Genomic DNA, 25764 nt, shown 5'->3' on the forward strand with positions numbered 1-25764 from the left:
GACGGGAAATGTAGTTCTTTTGTCCTGATGGAAGAAAGAATTTAGCTTCACGTAACTACATTACCCAGACTGCACCGTCCCTCACCTGCTCATAACATTACTCACAACATGGCACCTGCTGGCGGGGGTGTTGTGCTGGCGGCTCTGTCGCTGCTGTACTTATGCGGAGCTATTTTATCCAGCGAGTATTTCTCCACCTTGACATTTTTCAACAGCGACCTTCACAAGCACGGCTGCAGCTCTCCGGCCGAGTGGGAGGAGTATGCGGCGGACTGCGGTGAGCTTCTGCCACGTCCTGATGTACAGTATATGTGTATCTGATTCACTCTCTTCCGCTTACAGTGACAAGAGCTTGACGGGATCATATATGCAAAAACTAAGATCATACAGGAGAAACTCCTAACATACATGCAGAAACTCTGAGCATACAGCAGAAACTCACATCATGCACGCACAAACTCATCTCATACATGCAGCAACTCTTAAAAATGCTTGTAGAAACTCAGATCATGCATGCAAAACTCCGGTGCATCGTGCATGTCCTTCTTATCGCTATATAAACATGCAGCAAGAACATTTTTATAGAGTGACACTGAGTTTAATAATGTATGTATGCCAGATGTAGCTTGGCATTACAATGATGGTTGGAGAGGAACATATTCTTTGAAGTAACTTAAGTGAATGCCATGAAAACAAATATCGTGAGTCCATTGTTTTTAGTAGTAACAAAAACTATAGGAAGTAACTATAGTATTATGTCAAACTATTGTTGTTACTCTGCTGTCTTGGTATTCTGTTCCAAAATTTGTTTTGTTCCAAATGAGCCTTGAAATACAATCCTAGTTACCCATAATAAGAGTATTGAATGAGCTTATCTTAATTTGTCTATATTGGCACTATGGTCTTTGTAGTATGAGAGATTAAGTTATGTTAGGTAACCTTTTACTGGCAAATTGTTTAATAATGCTTAAACGAGTTTCCTTCTTACAGTTTAGTTCAAAAGTTTACATCACTTCAGAATCTGCAAAATGTTCATTATTTTACTGATGTAAGAGGGATCATACAAAATGCATGTTGTTTTTTTTATTTAGAACTGACCTGAATAAGATATTTCACATGAAAGATGTTTACATATAGTCCACAAGAGAAAATAATAGTTGAATTAATAAAATAATTCTTAATACTGTGTTCTTGGCTGAATGATTTTGAGATCCATCTTTTCACACTAAGGACAACTGAGGAACTCATATGCAACTATTACAAAAGGTTCAAACACTCACTGATGCTCCAGAAGGAAAAACAATGCATTCTTATTTTGCCTAAATTGCCCTTAAGAGGCTACAGAAGAAGTTACATGTTTTCCAGAAGAAAAAAAATAAGTTAAATTTACCCTGATCTTCAAATTCAAAAGTGTTCACCCCCAGCTCTTAATGCATCCAGTTTTTTTTCCTTCTGGAGCATCAGTGAGCATTTGAACATTCTGTAATAGTTGCATATGACTGAGTCCCTCAGTTGTCTTCAGTATGAAAAGATCTCAAAATCATACAGTCATTGTTGGAAAGGGTTCAAATACACAAAAATGCTGGAAAAAAACTATTAATTTGTGGGACCTGAAGGATTTTTCTGAAGAACAGCAGGCTGTTTAACTGTTCAGGACAAATAAGGGACTCATGAACAACTATCACTAAACAAAAAAAGCTGAACACAGCTGTGAATCATTCAGGTAAAAACACAGTATTAAGAATCAAGGGGATGTAAACTTTTGAACAAGGTCATTTTTAAAATTTATTTTAAAACGATTTTCTCTTGTGGACTATATGTAAACATCTTTTATGTAAAATATCCTTTTCAGGTAAGCACTAAATAAACAATAACATGCATTTTGTATGATCCCTCTTATTTTGGAAAAAATAACATTTTGCAGATTCTAAAAAGGAGAGATGTAAGCTTTTGACCTCAACTGTATACTGAGTGCAAAAAAAAAATATTTTGAGAAATGCTAACCAAACAGTTGACGGTAGTCTTCCATGGTATTTTTTGTCACACTATGAAAATCAACAGCTACCATTAACTGTTTGGATACCGGCATTCTTGTCTATAACTTCATTTGTGCTAAGCAGAAGAAAGAAACTCATACAGGTCTGGAATAACTTGAAGTTGATAACAAAATTGTCATTTTGGGCTGAACTATCCCTTTAGTTAAAAAAAAAAAAAGCCCAGACTACATTTAATACAGATTTCACATTCATGATAACATGTTTTAACTTATTGTATAAGCATTATACAATTTTTGTACTGTATCTGGCCACTTCTTGATTTGGGCTCTGCAGCAAAGCCAGTCAGAATCCAATGATCTAGATCTGGGGTGCCCAACCCTGTTCCTGGAAATCTAGCATACTACAGAGTTCTGCTCCAAACCTGATTAAACATACCTGAACCAATTAATTAATCTTTTAGATAGCACTTAATAATTACAGACAGCTGTGTTGGAACAGGGCTGGAACTAAAGTCAGCAGGCAGGTAGATCTCCAGGAACAGGATTGGGCACCCCTGATCTAGATAGTCTATTGTTTTAAAAAAACACTCAGTATAGTTCAAGCAAAAGTCATTTAGTTAGTCATTTCATCTGTCACATCCGGTAACTGATTTCTTTTGTTGATGTTGTTATTTGCTTTGGTCCATCAGAGTCATCTATCCTGCAGTTGGAGGATCCAGATTGTGAAGAGGGGAGCAACCCGCCCTGCGAGTCCATCTTTTCACTCAATGCTGAGAAAATACTTGTAAGTTGTATTTGTATTATATTACACAATGTTAAAGAAATTTAAGAAGTTAAGGCCAAAATGAAAATTCTGTCATTATTCATTTACTCTTAATTACGCAAAGGTGAACCTTTGAAGAATTTTGTTTTTGAGTTTTTACTGAAGAAAGAAAGTGTAGGTGAGAGGGTGTAAAGTATGACACCAATTTTCCAGGTGAACTATGCTCTCAACACCTGCTCTTTAAATCTTAAAACACTGTAAAAAGACACAAGAAGAGTGTTGATCCAAAACCAAACTGCTTCCTATTCAGCACAGAAAAGGTGTTTTCCCTCATCCTCTGTAATTATGGGTCTCTTCACATTGTGTTTGTAACCACTGGTGGGTTGGATTGAGTGCTAGAGGTTGACAAACTTCCTGACATGTTTTTCTGTTTTCTTTCTTTCTGGCACCACAGAATCAGGCGAAGTTGTTTGTCGAACAGCGTCGGTTTCCTTTCGCTGTTGAAAACCAAAATACCAATGAAGAACTTGGTGTGTGTCAGCTGTGTTTCCTATTGTTTTAACTTTGGCAAGTGTGTCATTTGCGCTTGTGTTTGGTTGATGTGGTCTGCTAACAGTGTTTTGTTTTCATTTCAGCCATCGGCTATGTTTTCATTGGAAATGGCCTCTATGATGAAGCTATTAAACACTTCTCCTTATTGCTACAGGTCAGTTTTGTTGGGAGTGATGTACACATAATGATACAATGTTTACTTGATGTTAAAATCGGCATGAAATCAAAATTGTCCCTATTTAGCTTCAAAATGAAAGTTTCTGGCCTTACAGCACATGATTGATTAGTTCCCATTCCAAATTAAAAAACTTGTTAAAAGCAATCATCCTCACAGAACTCATAATTAAACTCCACTCCTGTAATATTTCTAGGTTATTGTTCCTATAACTGACTACTGTTAATGTCCTAAAAATGGAATATTTTTTCTTTAAGTTATTGAACAATATAAAATATAGTTTAATGTAGTTAATATAGCTGTTAAATAAAATAAATAAGCTTTTTATATACAAAAACAAGTTTATTAAAATTCATTTGCACAGCAGCTATTACTTCTTGTGTTGTGGTTTAGTCTGTTAAGTATTCAAATTAGACGGATTCATTTTAGCGTTAATAGTGTTGCTATATTAAGTAATATTGCGAAGAAATTCTGACATGGTGTGAATGCACCACAAACTGTTTCCTATGCAGCGATTCAGCTCATAGGAGCTACATTTTGAGGTCACTTGATCAGCTGAATCACTTGGTTATCTTGTAGTTTCCTTGTTATTTGACACTTTTCATGATTCAGATAGTTGGATAAAAAGGTGCTTGTATTGTTTTTTACATTGAATATCCTATATCCGCATCCTAGAAGTGAAAGTGAAGGCCATTTAATATTGAAATATTAGTATATCAATTGTAAAGTATTTGAGTACCAACAAAAACACCCTAACTAAGATTGAGTCGTAGTATTTAACAAGAAGCTGATTGTTTGGTAATAATGAACTTGTTATGAGCACTTTAGCAAAAGAACTGTCTTCTATCACCAGGGAGATCCTGAGCTGGTCAGTGCCATCTATGGACGAGGAATAGCCTACGGCAAAAAGAGTCTGCAGGTCAGTCATTTGTTTTACACTGCCAGTTAAAAGTTTTGGAATTATTACGATTTTTCCAAGACTGCATTAAAAAAAAAAGAAAAATCAAAAATACAGTAAAACAGTACTATTATAAAACATTGTTGCAATTTATAAGAACTGTTTAATATTTTAATGATTTTTTTAAATTTTGTTTTTTTCCGTTGATGTCGAAGCTGAATTACTTTAGTATTCAGTGTCATATAATAGAAAAATTAGATAAAAAAAATCAGCAAAGACAAATTGAATTAATCAAACATGACAGTAAAAGTCATTTAAAATTTTAAATAAATGCTGTTTATTGAACTTTCTATTCATCAAGAAAATTCTGAAAAAAGTGTCATGTTTCCAAAAAAAAAAAAAAAACATTAAGCAAGAACTGTCTTCAAAATTGATAATAAGAAACATCATTAATATTTGAGCATAAATAACAATTGATTAGTTGAGCGGCAAATCAGTATATTGAAATGATTTCTGAAAGATTATGTGACACTGAAGACTAGAGTAATGATGCACAAATTTTGCTTTGCGTCACAGGAATAAATTAAATGTTGAAATGTATTCAAATAATTCTTTTAAATTGTAATAATGTTTTTTTTTATTGTAATATTTCACAATATTACAGTTTTTACTGTTTTAGCCTTGGATGCCTTATTAAAATGACTGAAGCATATTTTATTGGATTGTACTGTTTTTAATGTAAAAACATGTGTTTAACTGATTTATTTAAAAATGTACCACCTGAATGTATTTTGGAATTTTTGTCTATTATTTGTATACCTTGTGTAATTTATTCAGAGATCACCATGAAAATAGCCTTGATGCTGGCATGGTGTTAAAAGTGAATAAATAAATAAATAAATAAATACATAAAAAGTGCAGCCTTGGTGAGCATATTAGACTTTCAAAAACATTAAAATATCGTAACTATTCCAGTCTTTTGAGCAGTAGTGTATACATGTTGCTTGATCAAACTTTGCTTCTAGTAATAACTGTACATGTAAATAAAGGAAATTCTCTTTCTGAAGGACATTAAGAATGCAGACTTGGCTCTGTATGAGTTAAGCAGAGTGATCGCGCTGGAGCCCAACAGACCAGAAGTATATGAGCAGAGGGCAGAGGTGAGGAACGAGTGATTGAATCTGTTAATTTGAAAAATGTAGACTTTATTAAGTGTTTTTTAGAGGTAATAATGAAGCATGTGATTTCAGATTCTGTCTCCTCTGGGCCGCATCAGTGAGGCTCTGTCTGATCTGACTAAAGCCATACAACTGCAGCCGTCAGCCCGACTCTACAGACACAGAGGAACACTGCTTTTCATATCAGAGGTACACACACGACACAGCCGTCTTATCTAAACGCACTTTTGTTTTGGCTTGAATAGACTGTAAATGTGTTAACATATAGATCACTTTATATAATGTCCTGAGTGGAAAGATAACACTGGATCTGTCTGGGTACAGAGTCCAGAAGCTTCATATTTGTCAGCTTTAGCGCAAGTAAGGATATTTATTATTATCCAGTTAAACAGTAATTTGATTGAAGCATTATAAATACTACAGCATGTCCTTGTGGTGAGACACATTGTAAGAGTGTAATTGATTTATTCTGTCCTCTTCTGTTTTTTTCCTTCTTTCCCACTTTAAGCTTATTTAATATATTTGTGTTTATTAGATTTATGATAGTAATCTACATATAATAGTGTCTGACGTGTTGTTTGGGTTAATTTTCTGTAAATGGGCTGAAGAAAATAAAAAGTATGAATCATAAAAAAATAAATAAACTACAGCGTGATATAAAACGAGATAAGGGAATTAGTAATCAATTTGTTCTTTTAAGATAAGAACAGCTTCCCTGTTAGTTTTTCTTGACCATTTTCTGACTCTCTGAAGCAAACTGGCTGTTGTTGCTACACATTCTCACTCCCAACTCGGCACATATTGACGCTTGGTCAGGACCCCTTGACATCGCTTTTTGACACTCAAGGTACCCCTTTTAGTGTCACTTTTCGACGTGTAGGGTCTTCCATTGTTTTCAGTTGTTAGTCTTAATTTAGTGGTCCGTATGCATTTGTAAAAAATATAAATAATTTTAAATAAATTCATACTTTCATTGTAGAACCTAACCCCACCCCTACCCTAAACCTACCCACTTATGTGCAGTATTAAACATGTAACAGGCAAATATTAGTACAGTCACAGGTATTTATTGCAAAAATTGACCATAAAAAAAACAATATAAAAGCATTACAAACAAGTCGTGTTGCAATCCAAGTCTTCTGAAGCAATACGATATTTCTATGCGAAGAGGAGAGTAATACGTAAGGTTTTAATCGCTAAAAATGGTCCTGTTCTGTTAAGATACTCCCGAATATTATTATGATTCAATTGGTCACACAAGAGCCAATAGCATTTCACAACCAAGGCTGATGTAAGGCTTCTTCTGGGGCCTTTTTTTAAAGGGGTCCTATTATGCTCTTTTACAAAGTCTTTATTTTGTTTTGGGGTGCACTAGAACATGCTCTCATGCTTGGTGGTTCGAAAAACATGTTATTTTTTGCATAATTTACATTATTACAGGCTGGCACAAATGGCTCGATTAGTTCTGGGTTTGATGAAGGTCCACCTTCCGACAAACTAAATATGTTGTGATTGGTTAGCAGTCCCACTGCGTTGCGATTGGCGAACAGCTTAGACAGCGTTCTAGTACTGCTACGCCCCTTCCCAAAGTTCCGTGTACAACTGCGCAAGCTAGAGTAAAGTGATTCTTACGTTTTAAATATGGATATTTTTCTTACAAAAACACATCGGATCGCTAAAGGAGGCTTTTACTGATCTTGTATAATATTTACAGATATCTTTCTTTCTCTCATTGTCATTCAGGATTATATGGCAGCCATGGAGGATTTCCAGCAGTCTCTAGAGCTGAAGAAGAACCAGCCCATCGCTATGCTCTATAAAGGCCTGACCTTCTTCCACAGGGGCCTCCTTAAGGTAAAAAAGTTAAATCACAAATGCATTACTTTTTTTTTTATAAGTGAGAACTTATCCAGAATGTACTGATTCAAGAACCTTATGTAGTATGTAGTTTAGATATAAGAACTGACCTGAAACCAGCAGAAAGTTTGAAGTTTAAAGGGATTTACCATTTTACACTTGACAGTAGACTATATTTACTGTAACTGACAAAGTTTACAGTTTATACTACTACTAAAATGTTGTTTTTTTTCATGTAGGAGGCTATAGAGGTGTTTAAAGAAGCTCTCAAGTTGAAATCAGACTTCATAGATGCATATAAAAGCTTGGGTCAGGCTTACAGGTGAGTTGCCACTGACTCATGATGATTTTAACAGTCAGTTCTTTCAAATGTTCCTCTGGATACAATTATATGTGTTTGTATGTGTGTGTCCAGGGAGTTGGGTGATTTTGAGAATGCCATGGAGAGCTTCCAGAAAGCTCTGTTATTGGATCAGAACCACATCCAGTCTCTCCAGCTTAGAGGAATGATGCTGTACCACCACGGCAGCCTGCAAGAGGCCATCGGCAACTTCAAGGTAAATTGAGTGCATGTGTCCCAAATGTTGTTGTATTTACTCTAAGAACCATTTCGGTAGTGTATTCGAGGTGAACTTTTCCTTTAAAGGTGCCATAGAATGGAAAACTGTATTTACCTTGGCATAGATAAATAATAACAGTTAAGTACATGGACATGACATACCATGAGTTTCAAACACCACCATTTCCTCCTCCTTATATAAATTTGGTGTTTGCAAAAGACCAAAAAATAGGTCAATTCCAACATAACAACGACTATTACGGAATAGTCGTGATCGTTAATAGTTACGCCCCCAACATTTGCATAGCCCATCATTAACTTCAGTACATCAGTAAAATAAGGCGAGCCAATGAAGGGACATGGTTAGCTTAATGCTAGTAGCCTGTTACATTGCAGTACATAAGATTTCACTTACCACATAAAAGGAGAGATGACTGCGCTGGTGATGGCAAATGATTTACAGATCCTGAGCATCACTGACAGCATCTGAACTTGTGTGGTAAGTACTTGTGTCGCTGCAGTATAACTTTACACAGAGTACATGCGATTACAATAGTGAGAGTAAAATGTTGCCGATTCAAAACGGCAGATTCAACAAACCGCATATTAAAAGCGGCTAGAGCTCCGTAATTAAATACATATTTCCTCCATGTGCAAGCTATTGAGATGAGCAGCTCTGTGAAACAGCCAATCAGAGCAGAGCCCCTCATTAATATTCACGGACCTTCCAAATAAGGCAATAACAGAGCATTTCATTCTAGGGACAAATCCTAGGGTTGTAAATGGACTTGTAAAGCCGTTTCTGGAGAATTTTTGCCCTTTCCTATGTACCTTCTATGTAGATATCAGAGAACAATTTAAAATATTGTATCAATGCATTCTATGGCACCTTTAAAGAGCAGGTCATATGGGTTTTCGAAAAATATATTTTTTTGCTGTTTGTAACGTAGCTATTTTTTAATCTAGACAGTCACAAAAAAAGTGCATTATACAAAAAGATATTGTCTATCAAAAGAATCAGTTGATTCAGAATCGCCTTAACGAGTCTTCTTATTTTCAAATCTTTTGCCCGTTACTGATCTACGTCACTGGGTAACGCATTAGCATAATCCCTGCCTGCCCGCAAAATACGAACAGTCTGACCTGCCCGCAAACACTTCCGCTAGTTAGTAGGGGTTGAACGACTTCAGATTTTTTGAAGTCGACATTTATGTGATAAAAGTTGAGTCGACGTCGACTAGTCGCTTATAACGTCATTATTAAACAAATAGCCTACCTAAACCTTGAGCTGAGACTGGAACACCTTGTGCACAGCTGTGGCATATGACACAGCGCTGCCTAAATGGCTATTGCTCTTACAATACTTTGCTTTTATCAGTTATTTTGTCTTTGGGTCGTTATATTTCTCACAGATTTCTGCTCGTTCTAAATCAGATACAGATAAAGTAACACTGTAAAGATTACATTTATATAAAGTCATTAGTGAGAGAGCGATTGCGTGTGTGAATTAATTCTACCTTGCAGCGTCTCTCTACTAGCCTAATAATAAAGCTGTGGGTTTTGATTACTAAGAAATATATGCTAGAAGTTTTCAGTTCCTAGGCTATATTACGGAGAAATAATAAAACAGTGTTGACAATTCATTTTCGCACCGCGCTTTTGAATGATTGCGTGCGCGCGATCTGCACGTGATGTACGAGCTACTGTCTGTCTGTAGCCTATGTGTGTGCGTTACAACGCAGTGCATTAGATTCGAATGGCAATTACAATAAGCTGTTTAAAACGTGCATTCTCCTGTTCAGTTTTAAGCATTAAGATAGTATAATCACACGTCTTGTGGAGCGCTTTCGGAGTATGCTTTATCTATCTATAATTTTAATTAAAGTGTCATGGCAGAGCATTAAAGTCGACTAGTCGACTAGTCGGTTAGTCGGTGCAACCCCTACTAGTTAGTGTGTTGGCATCATGTAGAGAAGACACTATGTTCTGTGCTGTGAAAGCAAGTTTGTTTTGTTTTCATTGCCGAAAGATGATAATGTGAAGAATCAGTGGTTTACATTAATTTTTTCCTTCATACCACATCAATAAAATTTGAACCTTTTGTTGCATGCACGTCATTTTACCAAGGACTGCTTCTATAATCTTGGCTCTATCTTCTTTGGCTTCTAATCTTTGTATTTGGACAAACAAGGGTCTCCGAACCACAACCTGTAAGCACAATTGATACGTTATGTGTGCATTGACTTTGAGTTGCTTCATCCCGCAGACATCAAAAACAACCACGGACTTGCCAACACAGATGGTAGCCTCGCTAACTTGCTCAAATACTCCTCTCTGTGCCAATCACAACATGCTTGGCCAGCTGACCAATCAGATCAGAGTAGGCTTATAGAATTACGCTCAAAGCTGGTGCGAACAAACCATTTTGAAATCATTGACAAATCACTCTATGTATGAATGTATATTCTGAAAAAATTACAATGTTTTCTGACCTTAGATGTATTTAAACCTGTATTTATACCATATGACCTGCTCTTTAAGTTCTTTTTACAAACTCTGATTGTTTGTTTAAATGGATTCACTTGCATCAGTTCTGTTGACATGTCTTTGCTGACTCTTTATTGAAGATTAAGTAGACTTATTTTCCCATCAGAATGACCTGTGTAGAGTAGCGCAACTCCAAAGTCCTTTACAACATCAATAACATTGATTTATTTATTTTTTTTAATTTTTTTTTTGAAGTTCATTGTCATTATATCACTTATGCATAATTGTTTTTATTTAACTGCAGTGTTTTTCATTTTTTTGTGTTAAGTTTTTATATTTATTTTATTTTTGTTATCTTGGATCTGATGTTGACAGTTCTTGCTTGGGTTGCACATTTGGATTTTTCTCATCTGCTGTCATGAGCTCAGAGTTCTGTGGCTGTTAGTTTCAGTAGTGTTTTATAATGTTGTCTTTCAGAGATGTCTGCAGCTGGAACCCTATAATGAGGTGTGTCAGTACATGAAGGGTCTCAGTCATGTGGCCATGGGCCAGTTCTACGAGGGCATTAAAGCTCAGACTAAAGTCATGCTCAACGACCCTCTCTTGGGACAGAAAGCCAGCTCCGAGTATCTCAAAGTCAAATATCTCAGAGGTGAGAAATTAGAGCTTTATAAAAACTTGTATTTGGTCATCAACAAACATTACATAATGCTTAACAAATCACTGGCTCTCAGTAGCTTCTGTGTTAGCCAGATAGATGGTGTTAACTTGGTGACATAAATCAGCCAAATTTGCTAAAGCAGTTTCATACATACCAGAAAAAATTAAAACATCTGGAAATCACAATGTCTTGGTTCTATCCTTATTGTTGAGCCCTGTAATGGGGTAAAATATTTAGATATTCAAATGTTTATTTGATAAAACTACAAAAATAATATTGTGAATTTTAAATTTCTAAATAAATGTTTTATATTTGGGTCAAAGACAAAAAAGGGTTTAAAAATAAGTAACAATAAGTGTAATACTGCTTTAAATTGTTTTTCCCCCAAAAAATATTTAATTTAATTTAATTTAATTATTTAATTTTTGTTTTTGTTTTTTCTGAGCAAAAAATAAATATACATTTTTCCCTAATTTACAGAAGACGCCCACTAAAATGTAATTTAGTGTAATAGTCTTGTCAGGCATATTTACAACAAAAATCAGTTTATGACATATTAAATGACAAATTACAGCTGTAATTGTACATTTTTTAAATTTGCCACTATCCTAGGTTTTGCCTATTTGTCAGTAAGAATGTTTTACTAATTTAAAACACAATACATTTTAATATGCTTCCTTCTTCTTTTTTATATTTTAACATGTGCAAGTCAGAATAAGCATGCTGTTTGGATTTTTTCATAAATATTGTATTACACTGAATGACATTACAACATTATTTAACATATATATAACAACATTATATAACAAATTTTGACATTTTATTCTCCAAAAATCTATCTGAAACCTTAAAAGTAGTCACTTTACTTGCATTTAATGTGCTTTCTATGGACATAAAATCACTTTTGTAAATTTCTTTGTACGTGGACATCTTATCATCTTTGACCCATTTAAATATATAAATTATTAATTATTCCAGTCTTCACTGTGACATGATCCTTAAAAAAAAAAAATCTAATATGCTGATTTGGTGCTTAAGTTACATGTACTATTATCGATGTTAAAAACAGTTTGCTGCTCCCTGATGAATCAAACGTTAAAAAAAGACAGCTTCTATGTAAAAAAAATAAAAAATAAAAAAAATAAATATATATATATATGTATATGTATATGTATGTATGTGTATGTATATATGTATTTTTTATTTATTTTTTATTTTTTTTTAAAAAATTCTTACTGAACTCAAACTTTTGAAAAGTTGTGTGTGTATAATATGTGCCTGTGGACCACAAAACCAGTCATAAGGGTGAATTTTGAAATTGAGATTTATACATACCTGAATAAATAAACTTTCCATTGATGTATAGTTGGTTACGTTAGGACAATATTTGGCCAAGATACAACTATTTTAAAATCTAGAATCAGAGGGTGCAACAAAAAAATCTAAATATTGAGAAAATTGCCTTTAAAGTTGTCCAAATGTAGTTCTTAGCAATGCATATTACTGACCAAAAATTAAGTTTTGATATATGTATGGTAGAAAATGTATTAAATTTTTTCGTGAAACATGATCTTTACTTAATATCCTAATGATTTTTGCTAAAATTTTGATCCATACAATGTATTTTTGGCAAATATACCCATGCTACTTAAAGGAACACTCCACTTTTTTTGGAAATAGGCTCATTCTCCAACTCCCCCCGAGTTAATAAGTTGATTTTTACCATTTTGAAATCCATTCAGCCGTTCTCCTGTTCAGGCGATATCACTTTTAGCATAGATCATTGAATCCTATTAGACCAATAGCATCGCGTTCAAAAATGACCAACGAGTTTCCATATTTGTTGTATTTAAAACTTGACTCTTCTGTAGTTATATCGTGTACTAAGACCGGTGGAAATGCAAAGCTGCGAGTTTCTAGGCTGATAAGATTGGGAACTACACTTCCATTCCGGCGTAATAGTCAAGTTTGCTGCCGTAATATGGCTTTTAAAAAGTTTTCAATAGGACAAATATCGAAACTTGTTGGTCATTTTTGAACGTGATGCTACTGGTCTAATAGGATTCAATGATCTATGCTAAGCTATGCTAAAAGTGATATCGCCAGAACAGGAGAACGGCTGAATGGATTTCAAAACGGTAAAACTCAACTTATTAACTCGGGGGGAGTTGGAGAATGAGCCTATTTCCAAAAAAAGTGGAGTGTTCCTTTAAGGCTACTGTTTGTGGTCCACGGTCACAAATTAAGTATATTACATAAAAAAAAAAAGAAAGAAATCCTAATCAATTTGATTTCAGCATCTTTAATAAAAGATTTACGATTTCTTTTACATAATAAACCACTTAGACTTGGGCTCAAATGTTAAATTATGTTTTCTGCTTTCTCTTTAAATATGATAGAATACTCCCGTTATTTACACTCTCATCTGGATGTACCTGTTGCGGAGTATAATGTTGATCAGGATTTGCCTGGAAACTTTAAAAACCACTGGGCCAAAAATCTTCCCTTCCTCATCGAGGACTATGAAGAACAGCCTGGACTTCAGCCTCATATTAAGTGAGAAGCATATACATTTACATTTAGAAGCAAAATAAGTCTGTTGTGTCTTTGTGTGCATCATAGGCACAGCTGAATCAGATGTATGTGTATGAATAACCAGATATCAGCATGTTTTTGCATGTTGTAACTTTCTTTTATTCTCTCCTTGTGATTGTAGAGATGTTCTACCTCAGAACTTTGACAGTTACTCTGCTGAAGTTCAGAAGCTCATCTGTACAGCAGATCACCTCGGTGCACTGATGCAGTACGACACATTAGGGTTCCTACCGAACCTCAGAATACACAGAGGTCAGAGCTCTTTAAAAGCACTAAATCATATAATTTAGAAAGAAGTTAAAAAAATCAAAATGAATTGTAATTCGAATATTAAAAGCATGCTCATCATCACTTCTGTTTTTTTTTATTTTGTGTTTGGTGTAGCGATGGGTCTGGCCACCATAGAGGTGATGCAGGCCATGCAGCGCACCTGGAGTAACTCAAAGGTTCGGGTCAATGGGAAGACCAGACAGCTGCAGTGGAGAGACATGTTTGACATCGCAGTGAAATGGAGAAGGTCAGATTCCAGCCAACGTGCCTGAGCTCTTCTCACGGCCATGTGGAGGGTGTTACCAAGTCTTGATGATTGATCTTTGCTGTTGTGTGTGTGCGTGTGATTTCACGGGTGTGAGCAGGATTGCAGATCCAGACCAGCCTGTGCTGTGGTTGGATCAGATGCCTGCCAGGAGTCTTAGCAGAGGATTTAACAACCACATTAACCTCATCAGGTGCTGTTTCTGCCCTCAGCCTGTCATTTGCTCTTTAAAGCTGCCAGTCCTAATCGAATAAGAACTTTGTTTGACTTATAAGAGCCGTTCACACCATTAATAATAAGTAGAACCATTAAGTTTTAATGATTATTTTAATTCGCCACACCACAACTATATTGAAAATGACATGAAGGACAATATTGTTGAAATGATGAAAACATTGACAGCCAATCAGCATTCACCTGACTTCAAAGAGCTTTTGAGTTTGATCCATAGTACAAATAAATATGTGACCCTGGACCACAAAACCAGTCTTTAAGTAGCATGGGTATATTAGCAATAGCCAAAAATGCATTGTATGGGTCAACATTCTCATTTTTTCTTTTATGCCAAAAATCATTAGGATATTACGTAAAGATAATGTTCCATGAATATATATATATATATATATATTTATATTTATATATATAATATGATAATAAATATAAATATTTAAAATTATAAAATAAAACAATTATATTATATTGTTTGATTTAATATTATTATTATTATTATTATTATTATTATTATTATATTTCAGTATATATTTTATATTACAGTGAAATATCACAATAGTAATATTTCCTGTTTTTTTTTTTTTTTTGCAATTTTTTTAATGTAATTGTAATGTTTTTATTTAGTTATTATTATTTTTTTTATAGCAATATTGATGTATAATCCCAAAATGTTGACTAATTTGTGCAGCCCTACAAACAATTTCAGTTAACCTTTCAATTTTTATCTGAAATTATACATTTTTCCCTATATCGTCCAGCCCCACAGTATGCTGCCCATGAAAATGCTTCATGCTGCGTGGTACAAAGAAACCTTGAAACCATAACAATTTTAGATATAACTAAAAATGTATATGCCAATATTGGTATCAATAATGATGATTCTGTACAGAGAAGATACAACTAGTTTCACACCTCAAATGTGCGCAGAGTGTTAATAGATTTACTTCCTATCAGAATACTTTCTAACTGAAACACTGAAGCAAGCATTTTTTGTAAAGCAGCTTTGAAACCATATGTCTTGTGAAAAGCACTTAGACGCTCTGACTGCTGCCGCTGCTGCTTTTGTTGTGAAGAAACGAGTGTCAAACTCAAGGCCTGTGGGCCAATTCTGGCCTGTCACCTCATTTCATGTGGCCTGCGAGCTAATTTTTGAAACGTACAAGTGAAATGTCTCATTTAGTGCTTTTCTTGTAAACATCAACCTGTTGACGCATACACGGACACTAGTATGTTTGGAACATTCACCGTGCGAGGTGATCAGCATTTAAATTCACATCAAACCAGAAAGCGATTCACTCAGTGCTAGTCATATTATATCACAGTTGTTCAGGGTTTTTAACACGTAATGTTTGACAGAGTTTGACACTCTGCTCTAAGCTGTCTACATAGGTGCCAAAAATTTGCACTGCTTACACTTGATACTATAACTCTATTGCTATAGTTGTTTTAAAGACTTTAACTCTTTGCCTGTTGTTTTACAGAGGGCAGATCATTAATATCAGATATCTGGAGTATTTCAGTAGTATTCTCAGCTTTGTAAAGGAAAGAATACTGGTTTATCATGGGTAAGAAATTTTATTTTACTTATTTAATAACACACTTCATTAGTTCACAACTCATTAAATGGAAAGTCGATAATAATAATCAATGTTTCTTGATCAGCAAATCAGCATATTAGAATGATTTCTAAAGGATCATGTGACACTGAAGACTGGAGTAGTGATGCTGAAAATTCAGTTTTTCCATCAGAGGAATAAGTGACATTTGACAGTATATTAAAATAGAAAACAGTTGTCTGATGTTGTAATGATATTTGACAATATTATGTTTTTACTGTATTTTTGACCAGATAAATGCCGCTTTGGTGCGCATAAGAGACATTTGGTGCGCATAAGAGACATTCAAAAACATTTTAAAAAAATCGTACTGTTCCTAAACTTTTGAACAGTAGTATACATTTTTTTATACACTGCACATTCATTCAAACATTCAGTTATAAACTTAGTTTAATTAATTCATTATTTTCTTTAAACACCTTATTATTATTATTATTATTATTTTATTTATTTGCCTCATTCATGCATGCATTCACTCACATACTGTTTATCTTTTATTCATTGTTCTTTTATGAATACACTTATTATTTTTATTACACTATTATTTAATATTTACACTATTATTATTATTATTATTGTCATATGTGTGTGTTTTCTCTCCGTCAGGGCGTATAACCCCCGGGGGCTTCAAGAAGTAAAGCAGGCTCTGGAAAATGTAAATAAAGTGGAGGATCTGCTACCCATAATGAAGGTAACATGAGCATTAAACATGGCAAATAGTAGAGTTGCTCATCAGTGGTTTTAATCAGTTAATTATTTTAATATAATCATTAAAATCATTAACTGGATAATTTGTGTGCTGAATGAAATGAAGTAATGTTTCTGGTTAGACAAGCTTAGTGACTGTTTCTAGGCCTAGAAGCATCTTTCTTACCCTCGACATTTACCAGTGATTAATGTCTGACATATATTCAGTTTTTTTTTTGTGTGTGATTTTTATAGGAAACTAAAAAATATTAGTGCAAGTATTATTAGTGCTCAAGAAACATTTACTATTATTATCAGTTTTAAAAAATGTTTTTTGCTGCATAATATTTTTGTGGTATGACAGAGATTTAGTGCCATGTTAAAAAATAAAAAAATCTAAAATTACAAGAAAAAAGTCGTAATATTTTGAGCAAAAAATTTTAATATTTCGAGAATAAAGTCGTAATATTTTGGGAATAAAATCGAATCGAAATCTTTATTCTCGAAACATTTCGACTTTATTTTTAAAATATTATGAGAATAAAGTTAAAATTACAAGAATGAAGTCTTGTAAAGTATTCAAAATATTTTGACTTTATTCCCAAAATATTTCAGGTACAGTATGCTTTGAAAAATATGCTTGGAAATAATAATAACATCAAAATTACAAGAATAATGTCGTAATATGTTGAGAATAAAATTCAGAAATTCAGAGAATAAAGTCAAGAAATTCTGAGAATAAAGTCGAGATATTACAAGAATGAAGTCGAGAAATTATATGAACAAAGTTGAGAAATTGCAAGAATAAAGTCTAAATATTTCAAGAATAAAGTCTAAAAATTTCAAGAAAAAAAAACTGAAATATTTTGAGAATAAAGCCGAAATATTTTGAGAATAAATTTGAGAAATTACGAGAATAAAGTTGAGAAATGACAAGAATAAAGTCGAGAAATTACGAGAATGAAGTTGAGAAATAACGAGAATAAAGTTGCAGTGTTTCAAGAATGAAGTCGCAATGTTTCGAGAATTGAATAATAGCAATTATAGTTGCCCTGATTGGGAGCATCGAAAGAAGTTGCCAGGCCACTAGAATTTATTTGAATATATGTGGGATCATTAGCAGAAATCATACCATCTGTTACACTCGCAGAGACGGAATGATTGGAAATAATGTTTCACGTCTATGATTGCATTCATTAGGTCTACTTGTAGTGTGCCAGCCACCCAATAATAGCAATAAGCTTTGTGCTTTTGGTACTTTTAACTGAAAACAAAGTCTCAGTTTTCAAAATTGGTCAGTTTTATAGCAAAATACAAACAATGTTTGTAATTTTGACTTTATTCTTAAAATATTTAGACTTTATTCTTGAAACATTTAGACTTTATTCCCCAAACATTTCGACTTTATTTTCCCGAATTTTGACTTGTTCTCAAAACATTGACTTTATTTTCGTAATTTTGAAATCATTCTCGAAATATTTCGACTTTATTCTCGTAATTTTGATTTAATTCTTGAAATATTACGACTTCAGTCTCATAATCTTAGATTTTTTTTTACGTGGAGCTAAAACGTTGTTTTGTCGAGGCCATTTTAGTAAATATAGTAAAAAAACTAATTCCAAACCTTTTACCCATACATTTGCCATTATACATTTTTTAATTTTTCATTGATTGATTGATTGACTTTCTTATACACAATTACATATGATAATAACAATTATCTTTGTTCACAGAAAACAATAATGAGTGTTGAGAATAATGAGAAACAGCTTCACATGTAACAGCCTCAACACATGACAATTATAAGTATGTGTGTAATCTAGTATTAGGCCAGATCTGTGAGTAATAATACAGCTGATGTGAAAGAGCCTTTGATAAATACTTTTGCAATGATTGCTAATCGTTTTATTTGCCAGCTTATAATTGTGCTTGGTATTTAATACTTGCATTTGTGTTTATTATTTAGACATATTTATTCATTTAAAAATTATGTTCTCACAAACCGCTTGAAGAAAGACAGAATGTTTCTCTGATATGCTTCTTTGTATGTTTGCATATCTAAAGCAGTTCAACAGTAAAACCAGAGACGGCTTCACAGTAAATTCTAAAGTGCCCAGTATGAAGGATCCTGGGAAAGAATACGACGGTTTCACGATCACCATCACCGGAGATCGGTGAGAACTAAACTATTCTAAAATGTAATGTCTTCACAGTTCATGTTCTTTGATGTATTTTCAGTTAATGGGATGAAGCAGGCCAGGATTTTTATTCTCACGGCTTCCATTTGCAGCTTCTGCAGGAGGAGATGATTAATAAGATGATTAATTTGGTGCTTTAGAGAATAGACTGTGTCTTTCAGACACACTTAATCACACACAATTATGAGAAGCCTGGTTATCTATCTTTTCCACACAGATTTAACTAAATTAACACACGCAAGCATGCACTATGCACCAATATAATGATAAATAGTAATATGTTTTATTATTTACTTACACATTTTTATACAGAAACACAAAAGAGGCTTCTGTGAACTTTTTAAAGACACCAACAATTTAATGAAATGAGTTTTGAATCAATTCATCGAACAGGGTAGTTTGAGGTGATTTATGAAAATAAATCAAACTAAGCAGCTGCTTAATGTTTAAAAAATAACAATAAATTGAAATGCATTGTTGATTTTAATACACAGGCAGTGTTTTGATGGCCAAGGTTGTGGTAAAACTCTCTCTCTCCCTCTCTCTCTCTCTCTCTCTCTCTCTCTCTCTCTCTCTCTCTCTCTCTCTCTCTCTCTCTCTCTCTCTCTCTCTCTCTCTCTCTCTCTCTCTCTCTCTCTCTCTCTTTATGTACATATTGGAATGATCAAAGCCTGTCTGTGAACACTTGAGAGCAAGTTAACTGTGGGTCTGCAACCGTAGTTATACGCATCTATGAATATCTATATGTGACCCTGGACCACAAAACCAGTCTTAAGTCGCTGGGGTATATTTGTAGTAGTAGCCAAAAATACATTGTATGGGTCAAAATTCTAGATTTTTCTTTTATGCCAAAAATCATTAGGATATTAAGTAAAGATCATATTCCATGAAGATTTTTATTTGTAAAATTCCAACTATAAATATATCAAAATGTAATTTTTGATTAGTAATATGCATTGTTAAGAACTTAATTTGGAGAATTTTAAAGGTGCTTTTCTCAGTATTTTGATTTTTTTGCACCCTCAGATTCCAGATTTTCAAATAGATCTATCTCTGCCAAATATTGTCCTATCCTAACAAACCGTATATCAATAGAAAGCTTATTTATTGAGCTTTCATATGTTGTATATATCTCAGTTTTGTAAAATTTAACCTTATGGCTGGTTTTGTGGTCCAGGGTCACATATCTGTAATAGACATCAGCAGATGATTTTGCTGAACTAACAATACAAGACAAAGCTGTTAGCTAACACGGCCCTGAAACGTTACCACCATAGTTTAAAAAACAGTAATATTGAGTTAATACATAAACCAACACAGTCTTACTTGTGAAAGGTTATCCTATTTCTCCATAAATGTCATATCTCTGCGTTTTTTTTACAACCTGAGGCTGTTCAATGTTGCTGCAATTAGTTATATAAACTTAAATAAAAGGATCTGTTGAGATAACTTAAATATTATAGAAGCCCATTTCCACCACTGAATAAAAAATAAAACAAGGTAATTGACCTTTTTTTCCCGCAATTGTAAGTTTACATCTTGCAATTCTGTTGTTTATTTTTTTCCTCAGAATTGCGAGATACAGACTTACAGTTCTAGCTTTTTCTTGCAATTGCTAATTTATATCTTGCATTATTGACTTCTCAGAATTGTGAGATATAACCTTTTCTGAGGGGAAAAAAAAAATCACTTTGCGTGTAATGTAATAAAGTCAAAATTTCAAGATATAAACAAGCAATTCTGAGAACAAGAGCGAGTTTAAATCTCACAATTGAAAAAAAATCTTGCTGTTGCGAGTTTATATTTTAGAGTTGTAAATTCATGTTATTAAGTTCATGTTTTATGTTAAAAGTACCAAAAGCACAAAGCTTATTGCTATTATTGGGTGGCTGGCACACTGCAAATAGACCTAATGAATGCAATCATAGACGTGAAATATTATTTCCAGTCATTCCGTCTCTGCGAGTGTAAAAGCTGGTATGATTTCTGCTAATGATCCCACATATAAGTTGTTTATTGTGTTCAAAATTTAAAAAATGTAAATAATAAGTGGGTACTTCATCTGTTTTCCAAACCATGTTTTTGGCTTATATTGAATCACTATGGTACACCTATAATATGTTTTTATATTCTGTCTATTTCAGAGTAGCCCAGTACCTGTGATTCATCATAGACATAAACAGAAAAAACTAGCTCTGGCTTTAGTGTTCTTCCCTGCTAGAGTGCCAAAAATGAAGGACTGTATCTTTAATTGTTCTAATGTTGAATTTTAAATTCTGATAAATCTTTTTTTTTTTTTTTTTTTTTTAATAGTAAGTGTATGCTACATCATGCTTAAACCCTCTGAGGGTTTATTTTATTTATTTTAATCTACATAAACTAAGGAACTTAAGTAATAAAGTAGCTAAGTTTAGGTACCAGTTCTCACTATTAAAGGTTGTATCAGCGATTTCTAGCCTAAAACATAAAGTGTCAAATTCAGCTGAGCTTTCTTCACGATCCGCTCGCTGCCTGCCCCATAAATTGTCTGTGAAAAAACCGCGTCTCTCTGGTCAGCCTAGGGTCCGAGATATGCCAAAAAAACAATCGGCGCTATCAACTATTCCACAGATAAACAAACCGTGTTCCAACCAATCAGCGTCAGGGGGTTCGTGTTGTGGACTTTCCTACTGGTTCAGGGATGTGAGGGAGGCGGAGCGAAAGGCCACAACACCAAACCCCTGACGCTGATTGGTTGAAACAATGTTTGTTTTTGCTGTGGAAAGGTTGGTAGTGCCGATTGTTTTTTTGGCATATCTCGGACCCTAGGCTGACCAGAGAGACGCGGTTTTTTCACAGACAATTTATGGGGCAGGCAGCGAGCGGATCGTGATGAAAGATCAGCTGAATTTTACACTTTATGTTTCAGGCTAGAAATCGCTGATACAACCTTTAACTATAGTCAATAGTATGAATTCATCACCAAACTAAAGTGTGACAGTAGTGAGTTGTACCATTTTAGTTCAAACATATTTTATAACGCAAACAATGTATAAAGGCTGCTTAGCAAGTTTTTTTTTTTTTAAGTACTTGTTGAGAGTTTTGGGCCATATTGTGTGTCATATGCTAATGATTTTTGTGTTGTTTGTGTGTTAGAGTGGGAAACATGCTGTTTTCAGTAGAGACTCAGACAACAGATGAGCGGACGCAGCAGTATCAGTCAGAAATTGAAGCGCTCTATAAAGATCTCACTGCCAAAGGCAAAACCCTGATGCTCTCCACTGAACTCGGGGTAAGATTAACATCTGTCTGCTGTCTGTATGTGTTCTTCTCTGAACATCGATTTCACAATCTCTTCTGTCTCCTGCTGAACCTGTAGTGTGACTGCTGGCGTGTGTTCATTAGTCACGTCTCTCAAAGCAAGTAACTTCAGTGTCACGTAAGCGCAGTCTCACGGCGATGCCCATGGCTCTAGAATCTGCACCTGTCTGAAATGTTACACCGAGAATCATGAGAGTTCTATCACCTGTGTGTCTCATCTCTCATAAACACACATGGAGAGACCCAAACCTAAGGCTTAGCACATTAATTTAGTGTGATAAACTTTAAATTGACCTGTACATATTTTCCACAAAACATTTTTTTACCACTGATACGATATAAAAAAAAATTGACATATAAACATTTTTGTAAAGAATCTAGAAGAAATGTAAAGAATCATTAGAGTACATTTCTGTTCATTTTTAATATTTTTTTTTAATGTAAATGTAATATTAGAATTATTTCTGAAGGATCATGTGACACTGAAGACTACTGAAAATTCGGCTTTACCATTACAGGAATAATTAGTATTTTAAAATACTGTATACTAAAATAGATTCTGCTTTAAACAGTGTCATGGTTAATTTATTTGTGAAAAAAATTGTAAAGAACTGCAGATTAGTTGGCCTATTTTTTTTATTATATTTTCTCAGTTATGTTATCTTATTTTATTTATATTTTTTGCCTTTCTCTCTCTCTGTCTTTGTAGGATGCAGATGCCGTGTGTAATTTAATTCTTTCTCTGGTGTATTACTTCTGTAACCTCATGCCACTGTCAAGAGGCTCCAGGTAAGCAAACAATTTAATTATACCGTTTAGAGAATATTAATGTTTACATAAGAATCAGGAATTTAAACTGTTTTTTTTTATTTTTTTTATTCATGTTCGGGTTAAAATATTAATAAACTTTATTGCTGCCTTTACTAAGCCTAAAAGTTTAAATGGTTTAAAAGTTGATGTTTTAAGATAAATATGTAAAAATATGAATTAAAAAAGGGAAATATGTGGTTGCTAGGGTTTTAGAACGTTGAATTAATACTTTATACTTATACTTTATTCTATACTTGTACATAATCAATAAAAAAAGAAGCAAAGTTTATTTGTAAGATTTCTAATGTTATTTAAAGACGTGTCTTATGGTCATCAAAGTTCCATTTATTTGATCAAAAATACAGAAAAAAGTAAATATTTTATTATAAATAAATATAATAATAAGTTTTATACATTAAAGAATACTGAAAAAATATCACAGGTTCCAAAAAATATTAAGCAGCACATGTTTCCAACATTGATAATAAATCAGCATATTAGAATGATTTCTGAAGGATCAATTGACATGGAAGACTGGAGTAATGATGCTGAAAATTCAGCTTTGCTTCACAGGAACAAAATTATATTTTAAAGGCTATTAAAATAGAAAATCACTATTTTTAAATTGCAATAATATTTCACAATATTACAGTTTTTTTCTATATTTTTAATCAAATAAACAGCCTTGATAAGCAGAAAAAACGTCTTTAAATACATTTAATATTCATACTGATCCCAAACGTTTGAATGGCACTGTGTTATCAGCTGTTGATATTGACAGGTATTCTTTTTAAATAGATTAAAATGCATGTTTAAAAACTATTTAAACACTTTTACTTTCAGGTAAAAACAAACAAAAAAATAAAATATTTTAAAAAATACTGTTTAAAATATGCATCTTTTTCTTTATCAAAGTTTTTTCTTTTTTTCTTTTTAAATAAATAAATTGATATTTAATGGCATTTTGAACAGTCGGTTTCTCCCTCGTACAGATTAAGCAACATTAGCAAGTTTTCGGTGAAAGCAGATTTTATTTCAGAACTGTATTTAATGTGTTTGTTAAACTTGCATGTTTAAAATCACTGTTATTCCTTCAGTGTTGTGGCGTATTCTGTGGTCATGGGAGCTCTGATGGCCAGTGGGAAAGAGGTGCTGGGCCGAATCCCATCTGGAAAGGTAAAGAAATTAAAAATGTAACATGACACATGGTCTTAAGTATCTATTGTAATACTTCACTCTTTCTGGTGTGTCTCCCAGCTGTTTGACTTCGAAGCCATGACTACAGCCAATCCTGATCGCTTTAGTAAGACCGTCAAGAGTTGGATGAACTTAAAGAGGTATAACTTTGAATGTATTGAGTGCTTGTTTTAAATCCTAGGCAAGCATCACGATTACTTTTGCAAATGCTTATATTCTTACTACTGAAAAATGTAAGAAACCACTAACAATTTTTACGCTCTCTCTTTCTCTGTAACTAGTTTGCCAAGTTGGTACCAGAACCTTCCATCGGTTTCAGAGACGTTCCAGTTAACGAGAACCATGATTGAAGTTCTAAACACAGATTCGTCTTCGCACTGTCCCAAGAAATCCTGAACTTGAGATACGTTCTATATATTCAAAACACAAAGAGCCATCTCTACTCAGGGCATCTTTGCTCACAGTCCTCAGTTTTACATGGTTTTTACATATCAAATATTAGTACAAATTCTCTTTGAGTTTAGCTTTTATATTTTTTTAAAAACATGGAGATGTGAGATGACTCTATACAAATTTTAAATTAAAAATAAATTTGTGTTAACCTTTATGTCATTAACGTTCAGCAATTGCAAGCATAATCTAAGTTGAAAAATAGCAGGACATGTAGCAGAATATAATTGAAAATCTTTATTAAATTATTACTCAGTTGGTTTTCAAAGATTTTTTGGTTTTAGAATCACATCGGTGACTTTTTGCAGAGATGTCCTTTGAAGAGTTTATTAAGCAATATTCTTCAGCTCTGATTTACTTTTTGAATACTTGAACGCAGTGGGGAAATATGTTTGCAGATGTTTTTGTTCGTTTGAAAGACAGAAGTTGGTAATATTGCCACGTTCACTGTCCGCACTGGCTTCTTTATCATTCTTTTTTTGTTGTCTCTATTTAATGGCTCAACCGAATAATGTGCGATCTGATTCTGGAGATGTTCATGTGACCTTAAACACTGGGAACAGTTGCACCTCAATCTATAGTTGACTTGAAGCAAAAAGAGTCTTATTTCCTTAATCTTATAAATCTTTCATTTTATTTTAGCATCTTCTTAAGGGACAATTTTAAGTAGATTTTCTGTTTTCTTACTCATGTCATGGTTGGTGCTTTTTGGCAGAGACTTATTTCCTTCATTTTCCTGTGAATTAAGAAAACTGTGTCTTTTTTTCCGTGAGGGGAAATAAAGGTGGGTCCTTAAGCGCACAAAAAAAAACTTGAAAGTGGAAAATCTGTGACTTAATTTGCTGAAACAGCCACAGTCAATAAAATCAGTTGAATGAAACCACTGTTGTTGTGTTTAATCCCTTTTTAAACTCCCTTTTGTGGACTAAAAAAAAAAAAAATCAGAAATAAATGTCGTGTATATGTTTAAATTTGTACAATATGTACTGAACAGGACTGGCAAGAGCAAGACGGTTTGT

The 25764-nt window shown here is 33.6% G+C and overlaps 1 protein-coding gene across 1 annotated transcript; it reads left to right on the plus strand.

The window, feature by feature from the left end:
- The first annotated feature begins 102 nt into the window (after positions 1 to 102).
- On the plus strand, positions 103 to 25615 carry ttc13 (tetratricopeptide repeat domain 13). Its single transcript, XM_073853216.1, has 23 exons — positions 103 to 277; positions 2686 to 2780; positions 3214 to 3289; positions 3395 to 3465; positions 4340 to 4405; positions 5452 to 5544; positions 5635 to 5751; positions 7306 to 7416; positions 7659 to 7741; positions 7835 to 7976; positions 10943 to 11117; positions 13526 to 13682; positions 13843 to 13973; positions 14106 to 14238; positions 14357 to 14449; positions 15969 to 16052; positions 16710 to 16794; positions 18855 to 18964; positions 22124 to 22259; positions 22998 to 23077; positions 24196 to 24274; positions 24356 to 24435; positions 24577 to 25615. The coding sequence occupies exons 1-23, from the start codon at positions 109 to 111 to the stop codon at positions 24689 to 24691; spliced, it is 2481 nt and encodes an 826-aa protein (XP_073709317.1). The 5' UTR covers positions 103 to 108; the 3' UTR covers positions 24692 to 25615.
- Positions 25616 to 25764: the final 149 nt, after the last annotated feature.

The sequence above is a fragment of the Garra rufa genome, chromosome 13, assembly GCF_049309525.1.
Source record: "Garra rufa chromosome 13, GarRuf1.0, whole genome shotgun sequence".
In the NCBI taxonomy this organism is placed as follows: Eukaryota; Metazoa; Chordata; class Actinopteri; order Cypriniformes; family Cyprinidae; genus Garra; species Garra rufa.

Coding starts and splice junctions, on each gene's coding strand:
- ttc13 (XM_073853216.1), top strand. CDS start 109: ATGGCACCTGCTGGCGGGGGTGTTGTGCTGGCGGCTCTGTCGCTGCTG. Junction 2,781..3,213: donor TCAATGCTGAGAAAATACTT/GTAAGTTGTATT, acceptor CTGGCACCACAG/AATCAGGCGAAGTTGTTTGT. Junction 13,974..14,105: donor GAACCTCAGAATACACAGAG/GTCAGAGCTCTT, acceptor TGTTTGGTGTAG/CGATGGGTCTGGCCACCATA.